At 41.4% G+C, this 19,400-nt stretch overlaps 4 protein-coding genes across 5 annotated transcripts; 3 read left to right on the top strand and 1 right to left on the bottom strand.

The window, feature by feature from the left end:
- Positions 1-736: 736 nt before the first annotated feature.
- On the top strand, positions 737-5,983 carry LOC135596249 (phospholipase D alpha 1). 2 transcript variants are annotated; one of them, XM_065088283.1, is made up of 4 exons: positions 737-948; positions 1,258-1,534; positions 2,632-4,528; positions 5,325-5,983. In XM_065088283.1, the coding sequence occupies exons 2-4, from the start codon at positions 1,427-1,429 to the stop codon at positions 5,756-5,758; spliced, it is 2,439 nt and encodes an 812-aa protein (XP_064944355.1). In that variant the 5' UTR covers positions 737-948; positions 1,258-1,426; the 3' UTR covers positions 5,759-5,983. The 2 variants fall into 2 exon arrangements, with proteins under 2 accessions (XP_064944355.1, XP_064944354.1); XM_065088282.1 differs by having other exon boundaries at positions 738-948; positions 1,412-1,534.
- An 882-nt stretch (positions 5,984-6,865) lies between these two features.
- Positions 6,866-7,349, top strand: LOC103969337 (uncharacterized). The gene is made up of 2 exons (XM_009382839.3): positions 6,866-7,040; positions 7,117-7,349. Exons 1-2 carry the CDS (start codon positions 6,866-6,868, stop codon positions 7,347-7,349), a joined length of 408 nt encoding a protein of 135 aa, XP_009381114.1.
- Positions 7,350-9,397: 2,048 nt separating this feature from the next.
- LOC135580861 (EIN3-binding F-box protein 1-like) lies at positions 9,398-12,974 on the top strand. The gene is made up of 2 exons (XM_065088284.1): positions 9,398-9,878; positions 10,365-12,974. The coding sequence occupies exons 1-2, from the start codon at positions 9,854-9,856 to the stop codon at positions 12,296-12,298; spliced, it is 1,959 nt and encodes a 652-aa protein (XP_064944356.1). The 5' UTR covers positions 9,398-9,853; the 3' UTR covers positions 12,299-12,974.
- A 1,124-nt stretch (positions 12,975-14,098) lies between these two features.
- On the bottom strand, positions 14,099-19,071 carry LOC103969335 (putative L-ascorbate peroxidase 6). The gene is made up of 10 exons (XM_009382836.3): positions 18,774-19,071; positions 18,517-18,610; positions 17,786-17,913; positions 17,536-17,606; positions 17,168-17,210; positions 16,996-17,092; positions 16,657-16,740; positions 14,951-15,072; positions 14,424-14,490; positions 14,099-14,321 (listed from the first exon to the last, which is right to left on the bottom strand). The coding sequence occupies exons 1-10, from the start codon at positions 18,946-18,948 to the stop codon at positions 14,219-14,221; spliced, it is 984 nt and encodes a 327-aa protein (XP_009381111.3). The 5' UTR covers positions 18,949-19,071; the 3' UTR covers positions 14,099-14,218.
- Between the last annotated feature and the right edge of the window lie 329 nt (positions 19,072-19,400).

The following is a 19,400-nucleotide window of genomic DNA, read 5'->3' as shown; positions in this document are numbered from 1 at the left end:
GTAAATTTTGAAAATAACTAGTTTGCCATTACAAACTTCGACATATTGACATGGCCATATATTCTTCGTATATAGCACAGTTGTTTCTCTCTAAATGAATCTAATTAATTAGTTTACCTGAATTAAAATAGCTCATAAAAATATAAAAAAAATATTTTTTTTTTTAAACTAAGAGCACTTAGTTTTATCGAGCTAATTAAGTAGTACTCCATATCTCTATATAATTAGTTACCTTTAATATTTTGATTCTTATATTTTAATAATTACATTGATATCTTTATAATTATAAAAATAAAATAGTTAGATTTTATTTTAATATTATTAATTTTATTAATAGAAATACTAAATCAAAGGATAAAAAGGTAATTTTAATATTTCAGTTTGTGATTATTGTAGCTTCATTGAAGGTCACAAGTGGTTATTGTGGATAAGAAGAATGATATCGTTTGATAATTATATTGACATTGATACAGATATAACTAATGTTATCGTTTATTACCATTGATATAGTTTATTATCATCAATTAAAATATTAAAATTAGTTTTTATTTTATATTTTTTTGATAAAATTGATGATGTTATGATAAATAAATCCAAGTGTTTTATTTTTATAATTATAAAAATAATATATATTTTTAAAATAGAAGAAAAAAAATACTAAAGATAACTAATTAAATTAACTAATATAATATGTAATTAGCACCTCCCTATCCGTTGTTATTTTTCTTTTTTTCCTGTCAAAATGCTCGTTCGCACTTCCTACGGGGCTCGCGTGAGCTCCGCCCACCTCTACTCCTCCCGGATCGACTAACTCGCTCTTTCTATCTATAAAGCCAAGTTTCAACGCCTGGTCGGCAGAGGCTGCGATCTCTCTTCCTCCATCTCCCTTCCCCGTCACACCGGATCTATCATTCGCTTCCCCCGATCCCAGCGCCGATCCCTACTCGGGTGAGTACACTGGAGATATCCCTCTTTCCTGGATCATGATTGCCCCAAACATCGTTCATTCTCTTTTCTATTCTGGGTTGTTTGTAATCTGATAAATCTAACTTTGATTGTCGAAGTGCGAATTTACATGGCTTCCAAGCTCGGATCCGTCTTGTTCGATGGCTACTCTTCTTTTTGTTTTCGACTTTTCTTGAGCTAAATTAGATCCCTAAAGTAGCTTGATGGGGTACTTGTGTTCTTTGACTTTGAATGGGCTACCCGATTTGGTTTTGCTTACATCAAGTAGGTTAATTGTGTACGTGTCAACAGTGCCGCGGGACTTGAGGCCTTTGTTTGAGGCAGATCTGTTCGCTGGTGCTTCCATTCTTGAAGGCTTACCTTTTCCGTCAGCTCGATTGGAGTTTAGACATATATCCTCTGACGTTTTTTATCTTTTTCTATTGTGTGCGTGCGTGGAAATTAGGTAAGAAGGTAACAGATGGCGCAGATTTTGTTACACGGAACACTCCATGCTACAATTTTTGAGGCAGAGTCCCTGACGAATCCACACAGAGCTTCAGGTGGTGCTCCGAAGTTCCTCCGCAAGGTAAATCCTTTCGTCATGATGATACTAGCCAACTGAGGTCTAGTCACTTTTAATCTTTTATGTGTCATCTTTCTCTGTGCTTATATCGTTGACTTGACATGCTCTGCTTGTTGATCTCTGCATGGTTATATGAGATCTCTTTTCAAAATTTTCATTTCAACTTGTAGATGTGATCTTGCATCTGTTTTTATATGATTATAAATTGCTTCAGAAAGTACATTTTACCGGTAGATTTTTTCTTTGAACTGGCTTGAGGAGATTGTGTTTATTGGGTTATATGTTCATCCAAACATGAAACACTAATTTACATAAAAAACCAGCACTTCAGAACCTTTCTAAAGCCAAGAAGCAAATATCCTTGGTTTGGTTTTAGAAGCTTTTTTAGATTCTTTTTGAAGTTTACTTTGGAAGTGCTGTTTATGTTTATATATAGCATTTGAGACTATTTGGGACTTTCTTTTGCTAAGAAATATGAGTGCAGGAATCTTACATGGTCATGTTTAATCACTCCTTTTAGGGTATTGTACAACTGAGAAAGGAAAACTGGGAGAAAAATAGTCAATGGAACTAACGAAGCAAAAGCTTTTGCACAATTACTGCTTGCTGCACATTTTTTGACACATTTAGGAGTCTATATACTGTACACAAATTGATGATTTTCTTTGCACATTAAGGTAGACAAGAACTATTAGTTTATATCTTAGTCTTTCCAAGTATATGTTCTGATCTCCTTAATAAAGTATTTCTCCTAGTCATATTGCTCCTAGTGTAACATATAAAGGAACTCCTCTCCAGTAAACACATGATGATACATTTTGTTTCCTTTACCATTAGACCCAGTAAATACTGTTATTTTAAACCATGCCTAAGACAACTTATCCTCTTTCCCTCTTGTTCCTGTTCCTCTTTATCACTGAGAATTATTTTATTGGTTGATTATTTTCTAGCCAAAAACAGGTTATCATTGTCAGATACAATTATAGATTTTTTTTTGTCTTGTAATGTTTGATATATATGTTAAACTCATTGTTTTCTTATTGTCTTTCTTTCATTTTTATCTTCTAATTCTTGTGTACACCATGAAATGCTTCTAATAGCTTGTTGAAGGTATCGAAGACACTGTTGGTATCGGCAAGGGGTCTTCCAAACTTTATGCTACTATTGATTTGGAGAAAGCCCGAGTTGGTCGGACCAGAATGATCACAAATGAACCAGTTAGTCCACGTTGGTATGAGTCTTTTCACATATACTGTGCCCACATGGCAGCAAATGTCATCTTCACTGTTAAGTTTGACAATCCTATTGGGGCATCACTGATTGGAAGAGCTTATTTGCCTGTCATGGAGATCCTTGATGGTGAGGAGGTGGACAGATGGCTTGAGATATGTGATGCAGACCGGAACCCTGTTGGAGATGCTAAGATCCATGTGAAAGTGCAATATTTTGATATTTCAAAAGACCGCAACTGGGCGAGAGGTGTACGAAGTGCAAAGTATCCTGGAGTCCCTTACACATTTTTCTCTCAGAGACAGGGTTGCAAAGTAACGCTTTACCAAGATGCGCATGTCCCTGACGACTTCATTCCACAAATTCCTCTTGCTGATGGACGATACTATGAGCCCCATAGGTGTTGGGAGGACATTTTTGATGCAATTAGTAATGCACGACATCTGATATACATCACAGGTTGGTCTGTGTACACAGAAATTAGATTGATAAGAGACTCCAAGAGGCCAAAACCTGGTGGAGATGTTACACTTGGCGAGCTCCTTAAGAGGAGGGCTAGTGAAGGTGTTCGAGTTCTTATGCTCGTTTGGGATGACAGAACCTCAGTAGGATTGCTGAAGAAAGATGGTCTTATGGCAACCCATGATGAGGAAACTGCAAACTATTTCCGTGACACAGACGTGCACTGTGTTTTGTGCCCTCGAAATCCTGATGATGGTGGAAGCTTTGTTAAAGATCTGCAAATTGCCACCATGTTCACACATCATCAGAAAATTGTTATCGTTGACCACGAGATGCCTAACAAAAGTTTGCAGCAGCGGAGGATCGTGAGCTTTGTTGGGGGCTTAGACCTTTGTGATGGAAGATATGACACACCATTCCATTCTCTGTTCAGGACATTGGACACAGCTCATCATGATGACTTTCATCAGCCAAATTTTGGAGAGGCTTCCATACAAAAAGGCGGACCAAGAGAGCCTTGGCATGATATTCATTCACGGCTGGAAGGTCCCATTGCTTGGGATGTTTTATTCAATTTTGAGCAGAGATGGAGAAGGCAAGGAGGAAAAGATGTTCTTGTGCAGCTGCAGGATCTCTCTGACATTATCATTCCGCCTTCCCCTGTCATGTTCCCAGAGGACAGAGAGATTTGGAACGTGCAGCTTTTCAGATCCATTGATGGAGGTGCTGCTTTTGGCTTTCCTGACACTCCAGAGGATGCCGCTAGAGCTGGGCTTGTCAGTGGAAAGGATAATATCATTGACAGAAGCATTCAAGATGCATACATAAATGCCATCCGTAGGGCAAAGAACTTTATCTATATTGAAAACCAGTACTTTCTTGGTAGCTCTTATGCATGGAAAGCTGATGGCATCAAGCCTGAGGAAATTGATGCATTGCATCTGATCCCTAAGGAGTTATCTCTGAAGATTATTAGTAAGATTGAAGCTGGGGAGCGCTTCACCGTCTATATTGTGGTTCCAATGTGGCCAGAGGGTATGCCAGAAAGTGCATCTGTTCAAGCAATCTTAGATTGGCAGCGGAGGACAATGGAGATGATGTATACTGACATTGTACAAGCTCTCCAGGCAAAAGGAATTGAAGCTAATCCGAAGGACTATCTGACCTTCTTCTGCTTGGGAAATCGAGAGGTAAAGAAGAGTGGAGAATATGAACCCTTGGAGCACCCACAACCGGACACTGACTACAGCAGAGCTCAGGAGGCCAGACGGTTCATGATCTATGTTCATACAAAGATGATGATTGGTATCCTTCTCGACACTCATATTTACTAACTGTATGCATTTAAATGTTCTCTTTTGCAAAATATATACCTGGTTCTTGACATCCACAGTTGATACAATTCTGAAAATTCTTGACGTGGATCATTATATAATTATCACCTGATTTTAAACAACCTGAGGCAAATCTGAACAATTCTTGTTCTAGTTTTGTTAGATCTTTATGTCTTTTTTTGGTCCTGGTAGCTGAACCAAGAACCTGATACAATCTAGGCTGCATTAAGGTCATTTTTTCTTCAAGTATCCGAATATTGGTTAGTTCTCAGACTGACTCTTGGTTGCGAGATGAAAATAATATAGGCTAAAGGGGAGGAAATTCTGTGATCTTAGAATGTGTCACCAATAAAATAAAGGTTTTATGAAAATAGCACAATTTCTGAATTTGTCATCACCATTAAGTTGTAAAAAGGATTTCATAGTAATCGAAAATTGTCTAGTTTTTTATGATGTTTTTGAAAAATTAAGTTGCTTAGAAAATAGGTTGCTTGGTGCCTACTCATAACTGGAGTTCAATGCACCTGGGGATTTAAATACAAGTCAGATATTTGTAACCCATGGCCTACCAATACCATAAGGTATCATAAAAAAAAGTAATAGCAAAATAAGAAAAAGGGAAAGCATTGAGGTGTATGTTTCGGTACCGGAACTTGGTCGGACCAGTAAATATTGGTAGCTATATATTAATCTTGATGCTGGTTGAACTCTCATTGCACTCGTTAAGTGTTAAAGAAAACTTAATTACTCCAAACTTTTGGTTTCAGTTGATGACGAGTATATCATAATTGGTTCGGCCAACATCAATCAGCGGTCAATGGATGGAAGCAGAGACTCTGAGATTGCTATGGGAGCATACCAACCATATCATCTGTCAACTAGGGAGCCGGCAAGGGGACAGATCCATGGTTTCCGGCTGGCTCTTTGGTACGAGCACCTCGGAATGCTTGACGATGTTTTCCTCCACCCAGAGAGCTTGCAGTGTGTGCAGAAGGTTAACAGAATCGCTGACAAGTACTGGGATCTCTATTCCAGTGAGACTTTAGACCGTGACCTCCCAGGACATCTTCTAACCTACCCCATCGGAGTCACCAGCGATGGGATGGTGACGGAGTTACCTGGCATGGAGTTCTTCCCTGACACCAGGGCCCGTGTCCTCGGCGCCAAGTCCGACTACTTACCACCCATCCTCACCACTTAATTGTTGATGTTATCACCTCTTGCTTCCATGTATCTGGTTCTTCTCAATTATAGCAGTTGTAGTGAGGGAGGGAAAGACGCCATTTGCTTGGAGACTGTTTGTGGAATCCACTTGCTTGGAGACACTTAGTTTCCAGTTAACCTTGTGTCAGATTTGGGCTTTTGCTATAATATGTTCTATTACGACATACAATATGCTCATCAATCGAACTTGTGTGTCTCTCTAGCTTTCTGTTCCTGTAATCTAATGTTGTGCTGGATTCAACATTACCAAGCCCTTCTTTTCTTGACCTTTTTCTCATATTATACATTGCGCTGTCGCTCAGTGGTATTCTTGTACTTCCATCTCTTTGCCTGTTCTCGTTGCCCTGTGCATGTTGTCACTGTCATCACAGAATAATCCCGTGTTTGCATATCAATTGTCTTAAATCCTGACTCTCTTCTACTGTCTCCCATTTCATTCGAGATTTCCACCGCTCTTTTGGTCTCTGTCAACAAAAGCACGAGCCACTCGAGCCTTCTTGCCACTTTCTCACGCAAAAGAAAGTAGCTGAAGAGAGCGCATTAGGTAAGGCAGCAGCTGCAGGAGGAGGAAGAAGGCAACCTCTAATGGAGCATCCAAGCAACAACGACGTGTCCCCTAAGCTTAATCGCTGTTGGTGCATCTCTTTTAACATCATAAAGAGAGGATAAGATTCAGAGTCTCGTGCCTAATAAGAATGATCACACTCACTCCTCTTTGGCCTTTAATGACGCCCTTCGTCCAAGTTCTATGTGAAGATTCCCGGAACGTTCCCCCTCCCGGTTTATGGTGTTCACATTACCCATCACCGAACTCGGATGTCCGTCAAGTAGTTGAATCGAAGTCTCAAACTACTCCCAAGTGGATAACTCCACTCCTCACCATTGTGTCACGATGCATTGCTGAAAGAGAAGATGACGGAGGACATTTTGGCAGCAACTCATCTTTTCTAGAAGACGACTCCGTCAAAACCCGCCTACCGAACGTATTGTGTGATTACACTCTCTCAGTGTCTTCTTGCTTGGACTATATAGCATTGCTGCTTCACATGTCACGGCCCTCACACGGACACCGTTCTTCCTCCTTATGTCTTCTTCCTCCTCTCTCATCACCTCGCATGGGGTGGCTCTGGCCACCGCTGTGGCTGTCTCCGGTGCCGTGATCATCCTCGCCATCTGCCGCCAGAAGCCCTTCTCCGCAGCCGTCAACCGCAGCTCCACCCCCCCCTGGTGTCACCCTCGCTCCTGCGTGTCCTCCTCCGGTACGCCCTCCGACCTTTCTCCGTGTCGGTCTGCTTCTTTGATTTCAATAGACGAGCTGACACCGTTGTTGCGCAGAGGGGAGGAAGAGGGAGAGGGCGAACGGGAAGCAGCAGCGGAAGAAGAGGGTCCAGTTCGCGGCGGAAGTGGAGGAGCTCGGCGGGAGTTCCCGCAATGAGACGGCGGCGGAAGTCCCACGGCCACCACGAGGAGAAAGGCGGGAGGCGCGAGGGATGCCGGCGAACAGGGTGGCCCTGTACAACGGAATTCTCAGGGATCGGGTGATGCAGCGGACGGCCTGCAGCTACTGATCGCTCCAAATCTACTGTGTAATGCCTCCCTCTAACCTTGTAATCGTCCGAGGAAGGGAAGAATGAACTCAGGCGTACGACGCTTGGAGATTCGTGCAATCAACTGTTTCTTTGCTTGTGCATAAATTACGGGCCATCCGATCATAATCAGAGGGTCGAAAGAGGAGGAGGTTGAACGGGTCTCTCCCTCTTTCCTTCTCGTCAGGATGACGCCACAGGCAACTTGCTCTTGTTTTGTTGTCCTGCTCGGTGGAGCAGACACCGCTGGCCACTCCGTGTTGGCGTCAGCGTGAGAGCAAGAGGGTCGCTGTGGAGGGGGAGTCGGCTCCGCCGTCGACGTCCCTCCCGCCACCCTTAGCCATTTGTTTATGGCAGCAGCAGCAGCAGCAGCAGCGTCGTTGCTGCTACGATCACCACCTCCTGACGCAAACGGTGCACCATTCTGCGTCGGACAGCTCGTGAGGCCATCGATGGCGTCGATGCCCGCCACGTCCACAGGGAGGAGGTGGGTCCCAAATCCAAAATGGCGTGAGCCCCATCCACATCTGATAGCCTGCAAGTGTCTCTCCCTCGGCGTCCTCCGGCAGATGGCATATTGCAGCATTCAATTCAATCTCTGGACCATCAGAAGAGCTACTTTGGCAGGATCGTGAGAAGACGACAGTGCCAGTGAGGACAAATAGAGAGGCAGAGAGGCTGCAGAGAAAGAGCAAGTGGGAGCGCATAGACTCCCTTCAGCGGAGCTGCACGACAGCAACTGATATCAGAGACGTCCGTCACCGCAAGCCTAAATCTCGTAGAGAGTATAAATCAAATTATGCTTCGTATGGCGAAAATTGAGGATCAATCAATACCATAAACAGTCGATCATGACTGATGATAATGCAGATGCTAATGAATTTTATGATATGCATACATCCTCGTCATTAATCTCTATTAGTTGACATTAAAACGCCATCAAATTGAATTTTATGATGACAAAGACATTTTAGGAGTACTTTAGATATGGTATAATCTTTATATATTTTTCTAACAAAAAATATTTCATTTTAGCTATACCTATTTTTTAGATGGACATTTCATTTGTAGGATTTGCATGTCATTAAAATATGTTGATAGGAAGTATTTTGATAATCAATTCTCATCCGTCAACTAATCATCTCATTATCTCGGAGGTGCTAACGTGGAAAGAAAAGATCGAATCATTCTCCGAGGAGCAATTATGTAGGAGGGTTACAGTATGTTGTTGTCCACGGGAGGTCGTTTAGACTGATCCTATCGACCCCATGGACAGCAATCCATAAGAGGTCGTTCAGACTTGTTTCACCTTTCTCGTGGATAATAATCCATAGGAAGCTATTCAGACTTCTTGCCCCCATGGACAAAACACTAAAAGGAAGGCGTTGAGGCTATTACAAAGAATTCCCTTAACTGGTTAGGTATGAAAGTTGACTCCAATGTTGACCCAAGGTCGGACCTAGGAACCCACTAAGGAGACCAGACTCCACCACCTTAAGACCACCTTGAGTAGACCGAGACCACGTGAAGACCACCTTAGAGTCACCTCACCCATGTCAAAGCTGCTGTGAAGGTTCCTCGAACACCCCCGTGCCTTCGGGTCTAGATCGAGCTAAACTTACTAAGTGTACATAAATCCCCTTAACATATGCTAAACAAGATCTAACCAGTATTACGGTTGATCACTAACTTATCATATAATTTTTCTTAATTTTCTTCTTTGATTGTTTATGATCGGGATAAGATGAATATGTATACGAAAATTAAACATAAAAATATGCCATTATATTTCTCACGTTTCGTGATGGATTTTTGGATATAGGTTTATGATGGGCCAAATTGGGCTGTTTTTGGGTCGGTGGATCGATGCCGTGCCGATAGTTGATTGGGCCAAGGCCTATTGTAAAGCAAAAGTGGCCACGTCACCAAGGGTGAATATTATATTTCTTATTCCTCATTCATTCACCTTATTTTAAAGGTGTATAATAATAATATTATTATTATTATTGCAGCGTGGATCGCCGCGGACACGACGACGGCGTGCAGGTGCGGCTTCCCTTGCCCTGTGAGGCGGACCACCGCGAACCTTCTTCCTCCGGCGTGTGGAAGCAAAACGTGCGTCGCCCACCGAACGCGGTGCGGGCGCCGTGTCGAGGGGAGGACGGATGCAGTGCGCGCCAAGGGCAAGAAGGGGATTCCGCCTCAGTCCATCCCCCCTCTCCCTCCCCCGTCGCTTTCACGTCACCTCTCCCTTTCCTACGCCTCTCTTGCCCCCTTCTTCTATCTTCGACCCCAGTACCCATTCCACCAGCAGCGGGATCCTCCTCCTCCTCCCCCCCTCTCTGCATGTGTGGAGTGCTACTTGTGATGCTCCCGACGGTGCCTGCGAATTCCACAATTAGCGCTCTGTTGTTGTTGGTGGTGGTGGTGGTGGTGGTGGTGTTTCTGGTGGTCGAATTGGGCTACTCGGGGTTGCGCCTGTCGTCATGGCGGCTCTCGTCAACTACGGAGGTAACGCCTCTTTGCTCCTTGCTGATGCGTTGATTTCTGTTGCTCTTTCGTCGACGAAGAGTTTCCTTTCTAGCAGCGGTTTTTGGGGATCGGACGGTTCCTTTTGCTCTTGATCTTGTCTGAGGCTGGGAACCTTGCCGATCTACATCGATGCCGTAGATTTCCCTTTGTTTCTGAGATCTGCAAAATCATCATCCTTTTGTTGCTCGAACGTGTGATTCGACTGCATCTTGGGAACTCTTTGGGGTTCCCCTTGTGGTTTGAGGGTGGAGCAGATCTCTATGTTTCGCTCTACTATCTTGTCTGGTTTTGGAAGGTTTAATGCATGACAATTGGATTCTGAGTTGTAGCTTAGAACAACGCTGATATCGAGGTTTCACCGCGGGATCGTGTGCTTTGAAGCTACTTTGATTCTTTCAAGTGTTTTCATGGGATCATGTTTCTGCGTTGTTGACTCGATTCGATCGACGATCGCCGTTCTTGCAGGTGGCGATGATCTCTGCCCTCTTTTCCCGGGTTCCAGCCGGTTCCTGTCTCCCGGTCGGAACGTCGATGTCTACTGCCCCCCTCGCAAGAGGGCTCGGGTCATTGCTCCTCTCGGCTTCAGCTTCAGCTTCAGAGGGAGAGAAGAGGTGGCAGCAGAAAAGCAGCAGCCACGGTCGATCGACACCCTTCCTGATGAGTGCCTCTTCGAGATCCTCAGGCGTTTGCCGGGAGAGAAGGAGAGAAGCAGCTGTGCATGTGTGTCGAAGCGGTGGCTTATGCTTCTGATCAGCATTCGTTCTTCGCAACTTGCCGCCCGGATGAAGACCACTGATGAATCAGTGAAGACACGGATGCCGGATCTTAACAAAGGTGTTTGTGCAGAGGAGAAGGAATGTGAGAACAACGGGTATCTCACCAGGCGCTTGGATGCAGAGGAAGCTACCGATATTAGACTTGCTTCCATCGCCTTCGGAAGCTGCAGCCGTGGTGGGCTGGGCAGGCTTTTCATCCGAGGAAGTAATTCGACTCGGGTCACCGATGTTGGACTCTCTGCGATTGCCCATGGCTGTCCTTCGCTTCGGGTTCTATCTTTGTGGAAGGTGCCCTTAATCACTGATGCTGGCCTTTCAGAGATTGCTGATGGATGCCCCCTGTTGGAAAAGATTGACCTCTGCCAGTGCCCACAAATCTCGGACAAAGGCTTGATAGCTGTTGCACAGAAGTGCCCCAACTTGACATCTTTGACAATCGAGTCTTGCTCGAGCATCCGTAATGAAGGTCTGCAGGCTATTGGTCGTTGCTGTCCGAACTTGAAGTCTGTCACTGTCAAGGACTGCATGCGTGTTGGCGATCAGGGAATTGCAAGCTTGGTTTCTTCGGCCTCGTCATCCTTGCAACGAATAAAACTTCAGACTTTGAACATCAGTGATATCGTGCTTGCTGTCATCGGTCACTACGGGAAGAATGTAATCGACTTAGCCCTTATTGACCTACAGAAGGTGAATGAGAAGGGATTCTGGGTTATGGGAAAGACTCTTGGCTTGCAGAGGTTGAGGTCCATTTCTATCACCTCTTGCAGTGGGCTTACGGATATGGGATTGGAAGCTATTGCAAAGGGTTCCCCCTCTCTGAAGCAGCTCTTCATTTGCAAATCTGACTACCTGTCTGATGCTGGTTTGAGAGCTTTTGCAGAAACTGCAAGAGCAGTTGAGAATTTGCACCTTGAGGATTGTAACCAGGTCACTCTTGTCGGTGTCAGTTCTCTGTTGAAATGCAATCCTGAGTTGAAGTCACTGGCTCTGGTGAGATGCTTGGGCATCAAAGACATCACTTTATGCCCTACCCAAATACCATCATGCGTGTCTCTTAGGTCCCTGACAATTCATGATTGTCCCGGTGTTACTGATGCTAGCTTGCAAGCAGTGGGAAAGATCTGCCCCCAGCTACAGAATGTAGACTTGAGTGGACAAATTGGAGTGACTGATGCTTCGCTCATCCCACTGATTGGGAATTCTAAGGCGGGCTTCGTGGAGGTCAATCTTAGCAGTTGTGTTAATGTGACCGATGCGTTGGTCGCTATGCTGGTCAAGTCACATGGAGGCACTCTGAAGGTGTTTAATCTTGATGGTTGTAAGCAGATCACTGACAGAAGCCTACTGGCGATTGCAGATGGTTGCTCTGAGCTCGATAACCTTGATTTGTCGAGTTGCTCCATAAGTGATTACGGTGTGGCAGTCCTGGCATCAGCAAGGCAGCTTAACCTGCGCATCCTCTCTCTCTCAAGTTGCTCAAAGGTCACACAGAAGAGTCTGCCATTCTTGGGTAACATGGGGAGCTCTATGGTGGGTCTGAATCTTCAGCACTGCCGTTTGATCAGCACCTATGGGATTGGGTTGCTAGAGGAGAAGCTGTGGTGGTGCGATATCCTTTCCTAGCGCAGGGGATCTTTAGAGTCTGACCATTGAGCTTACTTTTCATAAGCTTCAGCACCAGAAACAGATCATGAACTGCAACAATATCTTTCAGCTTGTTTTTTGGCTCATGGCATTTGGTGGTGGGTTCTCAACTTCATCACAGATCTGGTAATCTTCCGTGGACTGTTGGCCAATCTCAAGTTTTTGCAGATGTTCTTCCGCAAGGGAACTCTGTTTTAGGGCGGCTGGCTATCCTCTATTTTGATCTCGGTGCGGAAATCACCTCACTTTACGAGTCTCGTTATTGCACATGATAGATGTTTTTCGTATGATCCCGGTTGTGTTACCAGGGAAGCATCATAAATTGCTCCTCTGGTGTTTTAGGGAATGCTTGTGGGTCAAAACTTTGAAGCTTGAAGTCAGTCAGTCTTTAGAGTTGTTCCGGTCTTGGCTTCGCGTCGGCTGAGTCAATTGTGTCCGTCATTGTCTTCATTGTGGGTCTTTGCTTGGTTGCTTTTGCACGGTTCGGTTCTGATGCCTGAGATGTGTAGGATTTGGGTATGGCAGCGAGCACTACTTTGGAGCATGCCATGACAACCTCCTTGTGGTTGTTTTTTCCCCCACCAAATCCTTCTTTTGCAGGCTAATGGCGGACTGTAATCTATGCAGCTATAATAATAGACATGTTTTATGGATACATCTTGTGATTTCCATAGTTCTTCATGATTTGTCATGAAGAAATAATGATCTTTCTTTGTGACCAATGTGTGTGTGCCTGCGATCATAGAGTGTATGATTATTCATCTTGGCTGTAGTGTTTTGTTGCTTCCCAATTTGAGCTGCTTATATGTCACAGCTTTCTTGATGATACTGCTCTGTTAATTGATAATTAGACCTCCAAAAGTTGTGTTCAGTTCATAGTTGGGGGGGAAAGGCTTCCATCATCTGCTACTGGATTAATCCGAGAAGTAATAGAAATGATCGACCCCATTCTTATCTCCAGAGATGGGATAAGCTTCGTCTTATTAATCAAGATGAGAGTTTATAACAGATCATTAATATATATATATATATATATATATATATATATATATATATATATATATATATATATATATATATATATATATATATATATATATATATAAAGTCAAAGAGTCCTCATATAAAACATTAGGTGGTGAATCACCTTTCCAAAAAATCGGTATAGTTTTATCTACCAAAATTTGTAATATTATGAGCCAAAGTATTTGCATTCCTATTGATATAGGATTATTGGGTGAGATCGGGTAAAGGAGACATGAAATGCTTGAGGGGTTCATAAGCATAATAAGGAAAACTAAACCAAGGTTCATCGTATCGTAGACAATACATATCCATTCGATAGAAGATCGATATGGATGGTATATCGATACACTCAATACGATTTGATATGACTTGATATATACCGTATCGATAGCTGATGAATTGGTACGAACAAGTAAGACAAACTATGATATGAACATTAGTTGAAAAATCTAAGAGATAGAGTCTCACTCAAGTCATGATTTAGAACACAACATTTTCCACTTTTGGTTGGAAATGTTTTGAGAAATTTAAACATTAGTTGCAAACCAAACTATATATACTCAATTATTCCTGCTTAAGCAGGCTGTAACAATAAGAAATGATGATCAAATCGATTTCTTAATTTGCCATTCTATAATTACAAGAAGAGAAGGGAGAAAAACTAAATCATTTTAAGTATAACAAGAATCTAGTCAGACAATCCTCCATGAAGCACCAGAGTTTATGAGCCTGATGTATGCATTCCTAAAATCATTGAAAAACTTGGCTTGATCACTAGCATAGAGATCAAATCTACTTCTTAATTTGCCATTCTATAATTACACGAAGAGAAGAGAGAAAAACTATATCTTTTTAAGTATAACAAGAATCTAGTCAGACAATTCTCCATGAAGCACCAGAGTTTACGAGCTTGATGTATGCATTCCTAAAATCATCAAAAAACTTGGTTTGATCACCAGCATAGATCTTAATCCACCTGCAGATCGAGCAACAGGTCTTTAGATCATTAGCCGTAGAAGAAGAATACCTTCCCCACCATGTCATAAGATGGTACAAAGTAAATGTGGTGAAGAAAGACCTTAAGCACTCCTCGTCCTCGGCTAGTGCTCGATCTGATGGAAGCCCTATCATGCTTGACATGCCACCTTTATGACAAGAGTAGAGTAGCAAGAAGAAATTCTCTCAGGAAAGGATACAGAAAACAGTAAATGAAGATGTTGAATATAGCAGAGCCTGGCCAATTTTGTGCAAATATATCAAAAGCAAAACATCTTAAAAACAGATAGAAGAAACCATGACTTTAAAACAACAGATGATTCCTCTGCATATTTATATTATGATCTGTTCCTTGTTGCGCATCTGATAAGAGCATTAGTGGCTAAAGCTTGAACAAAGTGGCCTTTAGGTTATCAGATAACCAGGACAAACAGCTATCACATCTCTGAACATGACATAACTATGGTTTAAGAAGATATATTAAGACTGCAGCTCGTAAATGTCATCTTCCGTTATCTGCGCCGTGGGGTTATACAATTTTATGTACAGAGTAGATATCTAGTTCATGAAATATACAAAACATCAGGAACTTGAAGTTGAACCATTCACCTGAAGATGTCCATGTTTTTTCGAGTAGTATATTGAAGTAAGCATTGTCAAAAACAACAGGACTTCCAAAACCTTTGTTTCCAATTGTATGTGCTCCAGATAATGCAACAAGTTCCTGTGTCCTGTCAACATAATTCCACTTTAATGTTCTCAGTCACAAGATACGTGATCTCAGCCATCAAAATTATAAATGCTTTAAGAAAAAAAAAAAAGTGATATCATACTCTTCATTGTATCATCTAACTCAATGACTAAAACCTGATTTTTTTACATCTAAGTTTCATAAATAATCATTTAAAAAATCTCTCTCTTGAATTGGTATTTTGCATTACAATGGCAAACGAAAGACTCAAGTAACCGTATCTAGATTCTTGTGTTTAGACTCTAGAATTAAACAGTTGCACACATTTGGGATTAAGAGAGGTGAACTTGCTCGGTATCTGCTGTCACAGAACTTAGTAACAGATTGTACTACTTCATTGTTCAGTGTTTGTACTTAAAGGTCATAATTGTTCGGTAGCCAATCTGCCATAGCAACTAAGTAACTGAATTAACAAACTGAAACCAAACTCCACTTTAGAGAGCGATAAGCTATCCTGAAAAATTTATATAGTAATGGGATGAACATATAAAGCTCAGCAAGTGACTAACATATCCATAGCAAAGAGGACAATTTTCAAACAAATAAGGTATCAAAATACAAAGCAGAGATACAAGATGAAACAAAAGCATGTTTTGTTTGAATGCAGAATTACAATATCGTATCGTTCGAAACATGTTCTGTTCATACAATTGAGGAAAGGTAATTGAAGCATATCATTGGCATAAGGAGCATATCCATGGCATATAGTATTTTAAATCTAGTTTCCAATAAATCATACTTTGCATGAATCTGAGTTCCCAGCAGAAAGTTATAAGCAGTTAAGCAATAAGAGATCAGAAATTACAGTCCCAGTTTTGCAGAATCTGTAGGGTTAATTGAAACAGAAGTCTTAGTAGGCATTTAAACTCCAAATCATTCAATCTAGGTATCAAAATAAAAGTCTTTCAGTCTACTTTCAAATGGATTAGGCTTTGCCTAAATCAGAGTTTAGTATTAAAAGTTAAGTCCGAAACAATGCATAGAGGTCAGATTACCGAAAAATTACAGATTCATGGCTTTGTATCAAAATAAAAGAAAGGTCTGGTGCTAAGCTAAAATCTTTCGAATTATGTAGAATTAAAATGAAAACAAAGATTAGGATTTCTGTAGGATAGGGTTAGAACACTTGCCTTAGAAAAGTTTGATTCCCAAATGTGGAGAGTTGATGCAAAACCTCATTGGAGACTAGGAGTCCAGATTCCATAACACAGTATATCAGTTATCATAAAAGTTTTCAACAGTAAGCATTGGGGGGACAAACAAGAGAGGCACTGTATCAAGAATCAACACTCGTCATACTTTTATTGGTATTAAGATATTTTTTCATAATTTAAGTTAATAACCAGACCTAGTAAATGACTAACAGATGTATATATTTCATGACACAAAAATTTTAGAAAGCTCAAGTTTTATGAGAATAGATGCATTTATGTTATTATAACAAAAGGATTCAAATATGTACTTGTTCAGATAAAGAAAAGGTCCTTTACTAGCAAAGTGAGATCACAGAGGTCTCTTCCAAGTGAACTGCCAACTAAACCTGTCAAGAAAATGCAGAACTCACGAAAAGCCTTTCTTCAAAAAGCATTTCTTTAGACCAGAGGCATCAAGAGTTTCTTGAGGAAGCTTCCCTTGAGGATCTGGTGTCCTAAAGAGCAGCGCACATACTCAGAATATTGAAAAGGAATTATTTGAAAACAAAATTTTCATATCCTGCCAAATGAACTTCGGATAAGTTTTTAATACAAACAAGATCAAGAAAACCAAAAGGTACGAAATATAGAAGAACTCTGAAATTACTTGTGCGACTGAACAACCGCATTGTTGACATGACATTAGCATATCAAGTATATGTTCTGCACTTGGTATTTAAAAGTAGACTGATTAAGATAGGATTTTGCACCTTGCATCCAGCCGACCTAATTGAACAGGAATAACAGGCCCTCCACAGAATGAAACAGCCTCAGCACCAGCCACAGCAATCAGGTCCGCCCAAGATACTAGATGTTAAAGAGCCACTTAAAGAGAGGAGTTCCATCAAAAGCAGTGGAAATTGCATGCTGTAGATCATGTACCTTGCTGATTTTTTTCAATTTCCATCTTGGCTTTCTCTAATACCTAAAGGATGGACCCAATAAATTGAAGAAATTTGAGGATTTGATATTTATCCATCAGCAAGTAGTTTCAAGCATTCTCACAATTTTATAGTAAATCATTCATGTAAGCTATCTGTCCATACATGTGCAACTATGTATATTTATTGAGGTGCATTATGCATATAAGCTTTTAACTTGTTATCCATCCATATATATATGTAGAACATATGTGTTGAGAAGTGAAAATATACAAAATTATATGTGTTTTGTGTTCATAAATCCATCTAGACATGCATGCATAATGAGGTATATTCTTGTATCGTATGTCTCTTGATAGGAAAACATACCTTCAGAGATTTGTTAAGGCCAGCATTTTCAGGTCTGTCGAGTTCATAAACTATGGAACCATTCATACCACCTGCAGCAGATGGTACAAAGAAAAACTTACCACTGTGGTTTAATAAGAATCTAGTCCAAATAGTCATAAACCCTGGACAGGAGCTGATATCTTGTTTATTTATTCATCATCTAAGCTTCCCCTGAACTAAAGGCATTCATATACCAAGTCATTAAAGCATTGATTTGTGGAGCAAGGACCTGATTTGTCATCCAAATCAAACGTTCCTGCATCATGGAAAGCCAAACGGAGCAAACCAGCAGCTTTTGCCTTGGACATAAAATTCCTCACCCCATTTTGAAGAATTGATGCTTCTCCTACATCGACCCTGAAGAAACAAAAACATCGCTTTCAAATTGATTATGATCTTCCCATTTTGAGTGCCATATGTAAAAAATGTCCACGCATTCTTTAAGGTTAACTTCAATTAGAAGGAAAACATTGACTGTGCTGTGAACCTGAGTTAATTCAAATGTTTTATGTATTGAACTTGCAACTATTAAAGAATGCTTTGTTGTCATTTCTTTCTCAGAGCTGTATTTGATAAGTTAGAACAGCTCACAATGGATGAAGAATCCATCATGTTACATCAGGCTGTTCATTTCAACAAAGTACCCATGTACACTTCAGTACATTTAAGGCACACATGCAGTACGGTGAATATACTTGTATCGACAAGGTCATATGCCAACTTTCATGGAAGGCATGCATGCAGCAACCATAATCCTAATACTATTGTGCTTCTAGAATACAAAAATCTGCAATTGTGCATATCTTTATAACCAATCAATCAACCATCAAATTGATTTTGATGCTATTGCTTCTAAAGAACAAGCTTCTAAGAATGACAAGATTAAAGAATGTTTCGCCATCATGAAAAGAGATAGACAGAAATAACTGTACGAACAAAAGTTTGTGAAATAAAACTTACGCTTTTGCTATATGATGTTGAGGAAACATAATAGGAATTAGCACTGTTAAGATAAGCCTTCTCCTCCCAGATGATGCTACGATTTTTCCCATATCTGAACCCAAAGCGTAAAACAGATTATGAATATTGCTGAATCCCTAAAAGATTATCAACAGAATTCTGCTTTACCAAATTGTTAGATAGCAATTTATTAATGATTTTCTTCTTCTCTCAATAGTATGTGAAACAAAGAAAACTATGCAAGGAAAATGACTTACGAGGAAGAGGGTCTCTCCCATTACCGCGAGGATCCACCTGCTCCACTTCTATTATTCGGCATCTAAAAGCGGGAAAGAGCTTCGTATTCGTCCTCCTTCGGCTGCTACTGCTTGTACGCCTCGGACGAACGGAGAGCAGTGCGCTGAGGTGGAGCGGCTGCTGCAGCATCGCCATCGTCGATGTCCTGCAGCACCTAACCCTACTGCCGTCCGCGTATCCGCGGTCGCAGGAAGAGCGAGGCTTTTTCGCGCTTGCTGCCGTTCGCCATCTCGCCAACCGCACAATCAATTTTTATCCACTTTGCAAGAAACTCTTTTCTTTTTTTTTAGTTTTTTGACATGCTGAGAAAATATCCTCAATCCAGCACGTGCGCCTTTGAGGCGAGCGACAGTAAAACCACTGCAGATTTGTAATCAAAACTGCCTCTCACGAACCTCGACTTGGCGATGGGGTACCCAATCACGCTTGATGTGTGTAAATCTTATTACTTTAAGAAGAGACTTATTTTCTACAATTCGAATTTTGATCACCTTAATTAACGCACAGAACACAGTTTTACTGGTGCTTTTATCCCATCCGGGCTTTGATCGCCCGTCTTTGTTGGGCTTCGTCAAAATCAAATACAA

The sequence above is a fragment of the Musa acuminata genome, chromosome BXJ1-10, assembly GCF_036884655.1.
Source record: "Musa acuminata AAA Group cultivar baxijiao chromosome BXJ1-10, Cavendish_Baxijiao_AAA, whole genome shotgun sequence".
Lineage (NCBI taxonomy): Eukaryota > Viridiplantae > Streptophyta > Magnoliopsida > Zingiberales > Musaceae > Musa > Musa acuminata.
The sequence above is the reverse complement of the archived record's forward strand: the minus strand, read 5'-3'. Positions and strand labels throughout refer to the sequence as shown.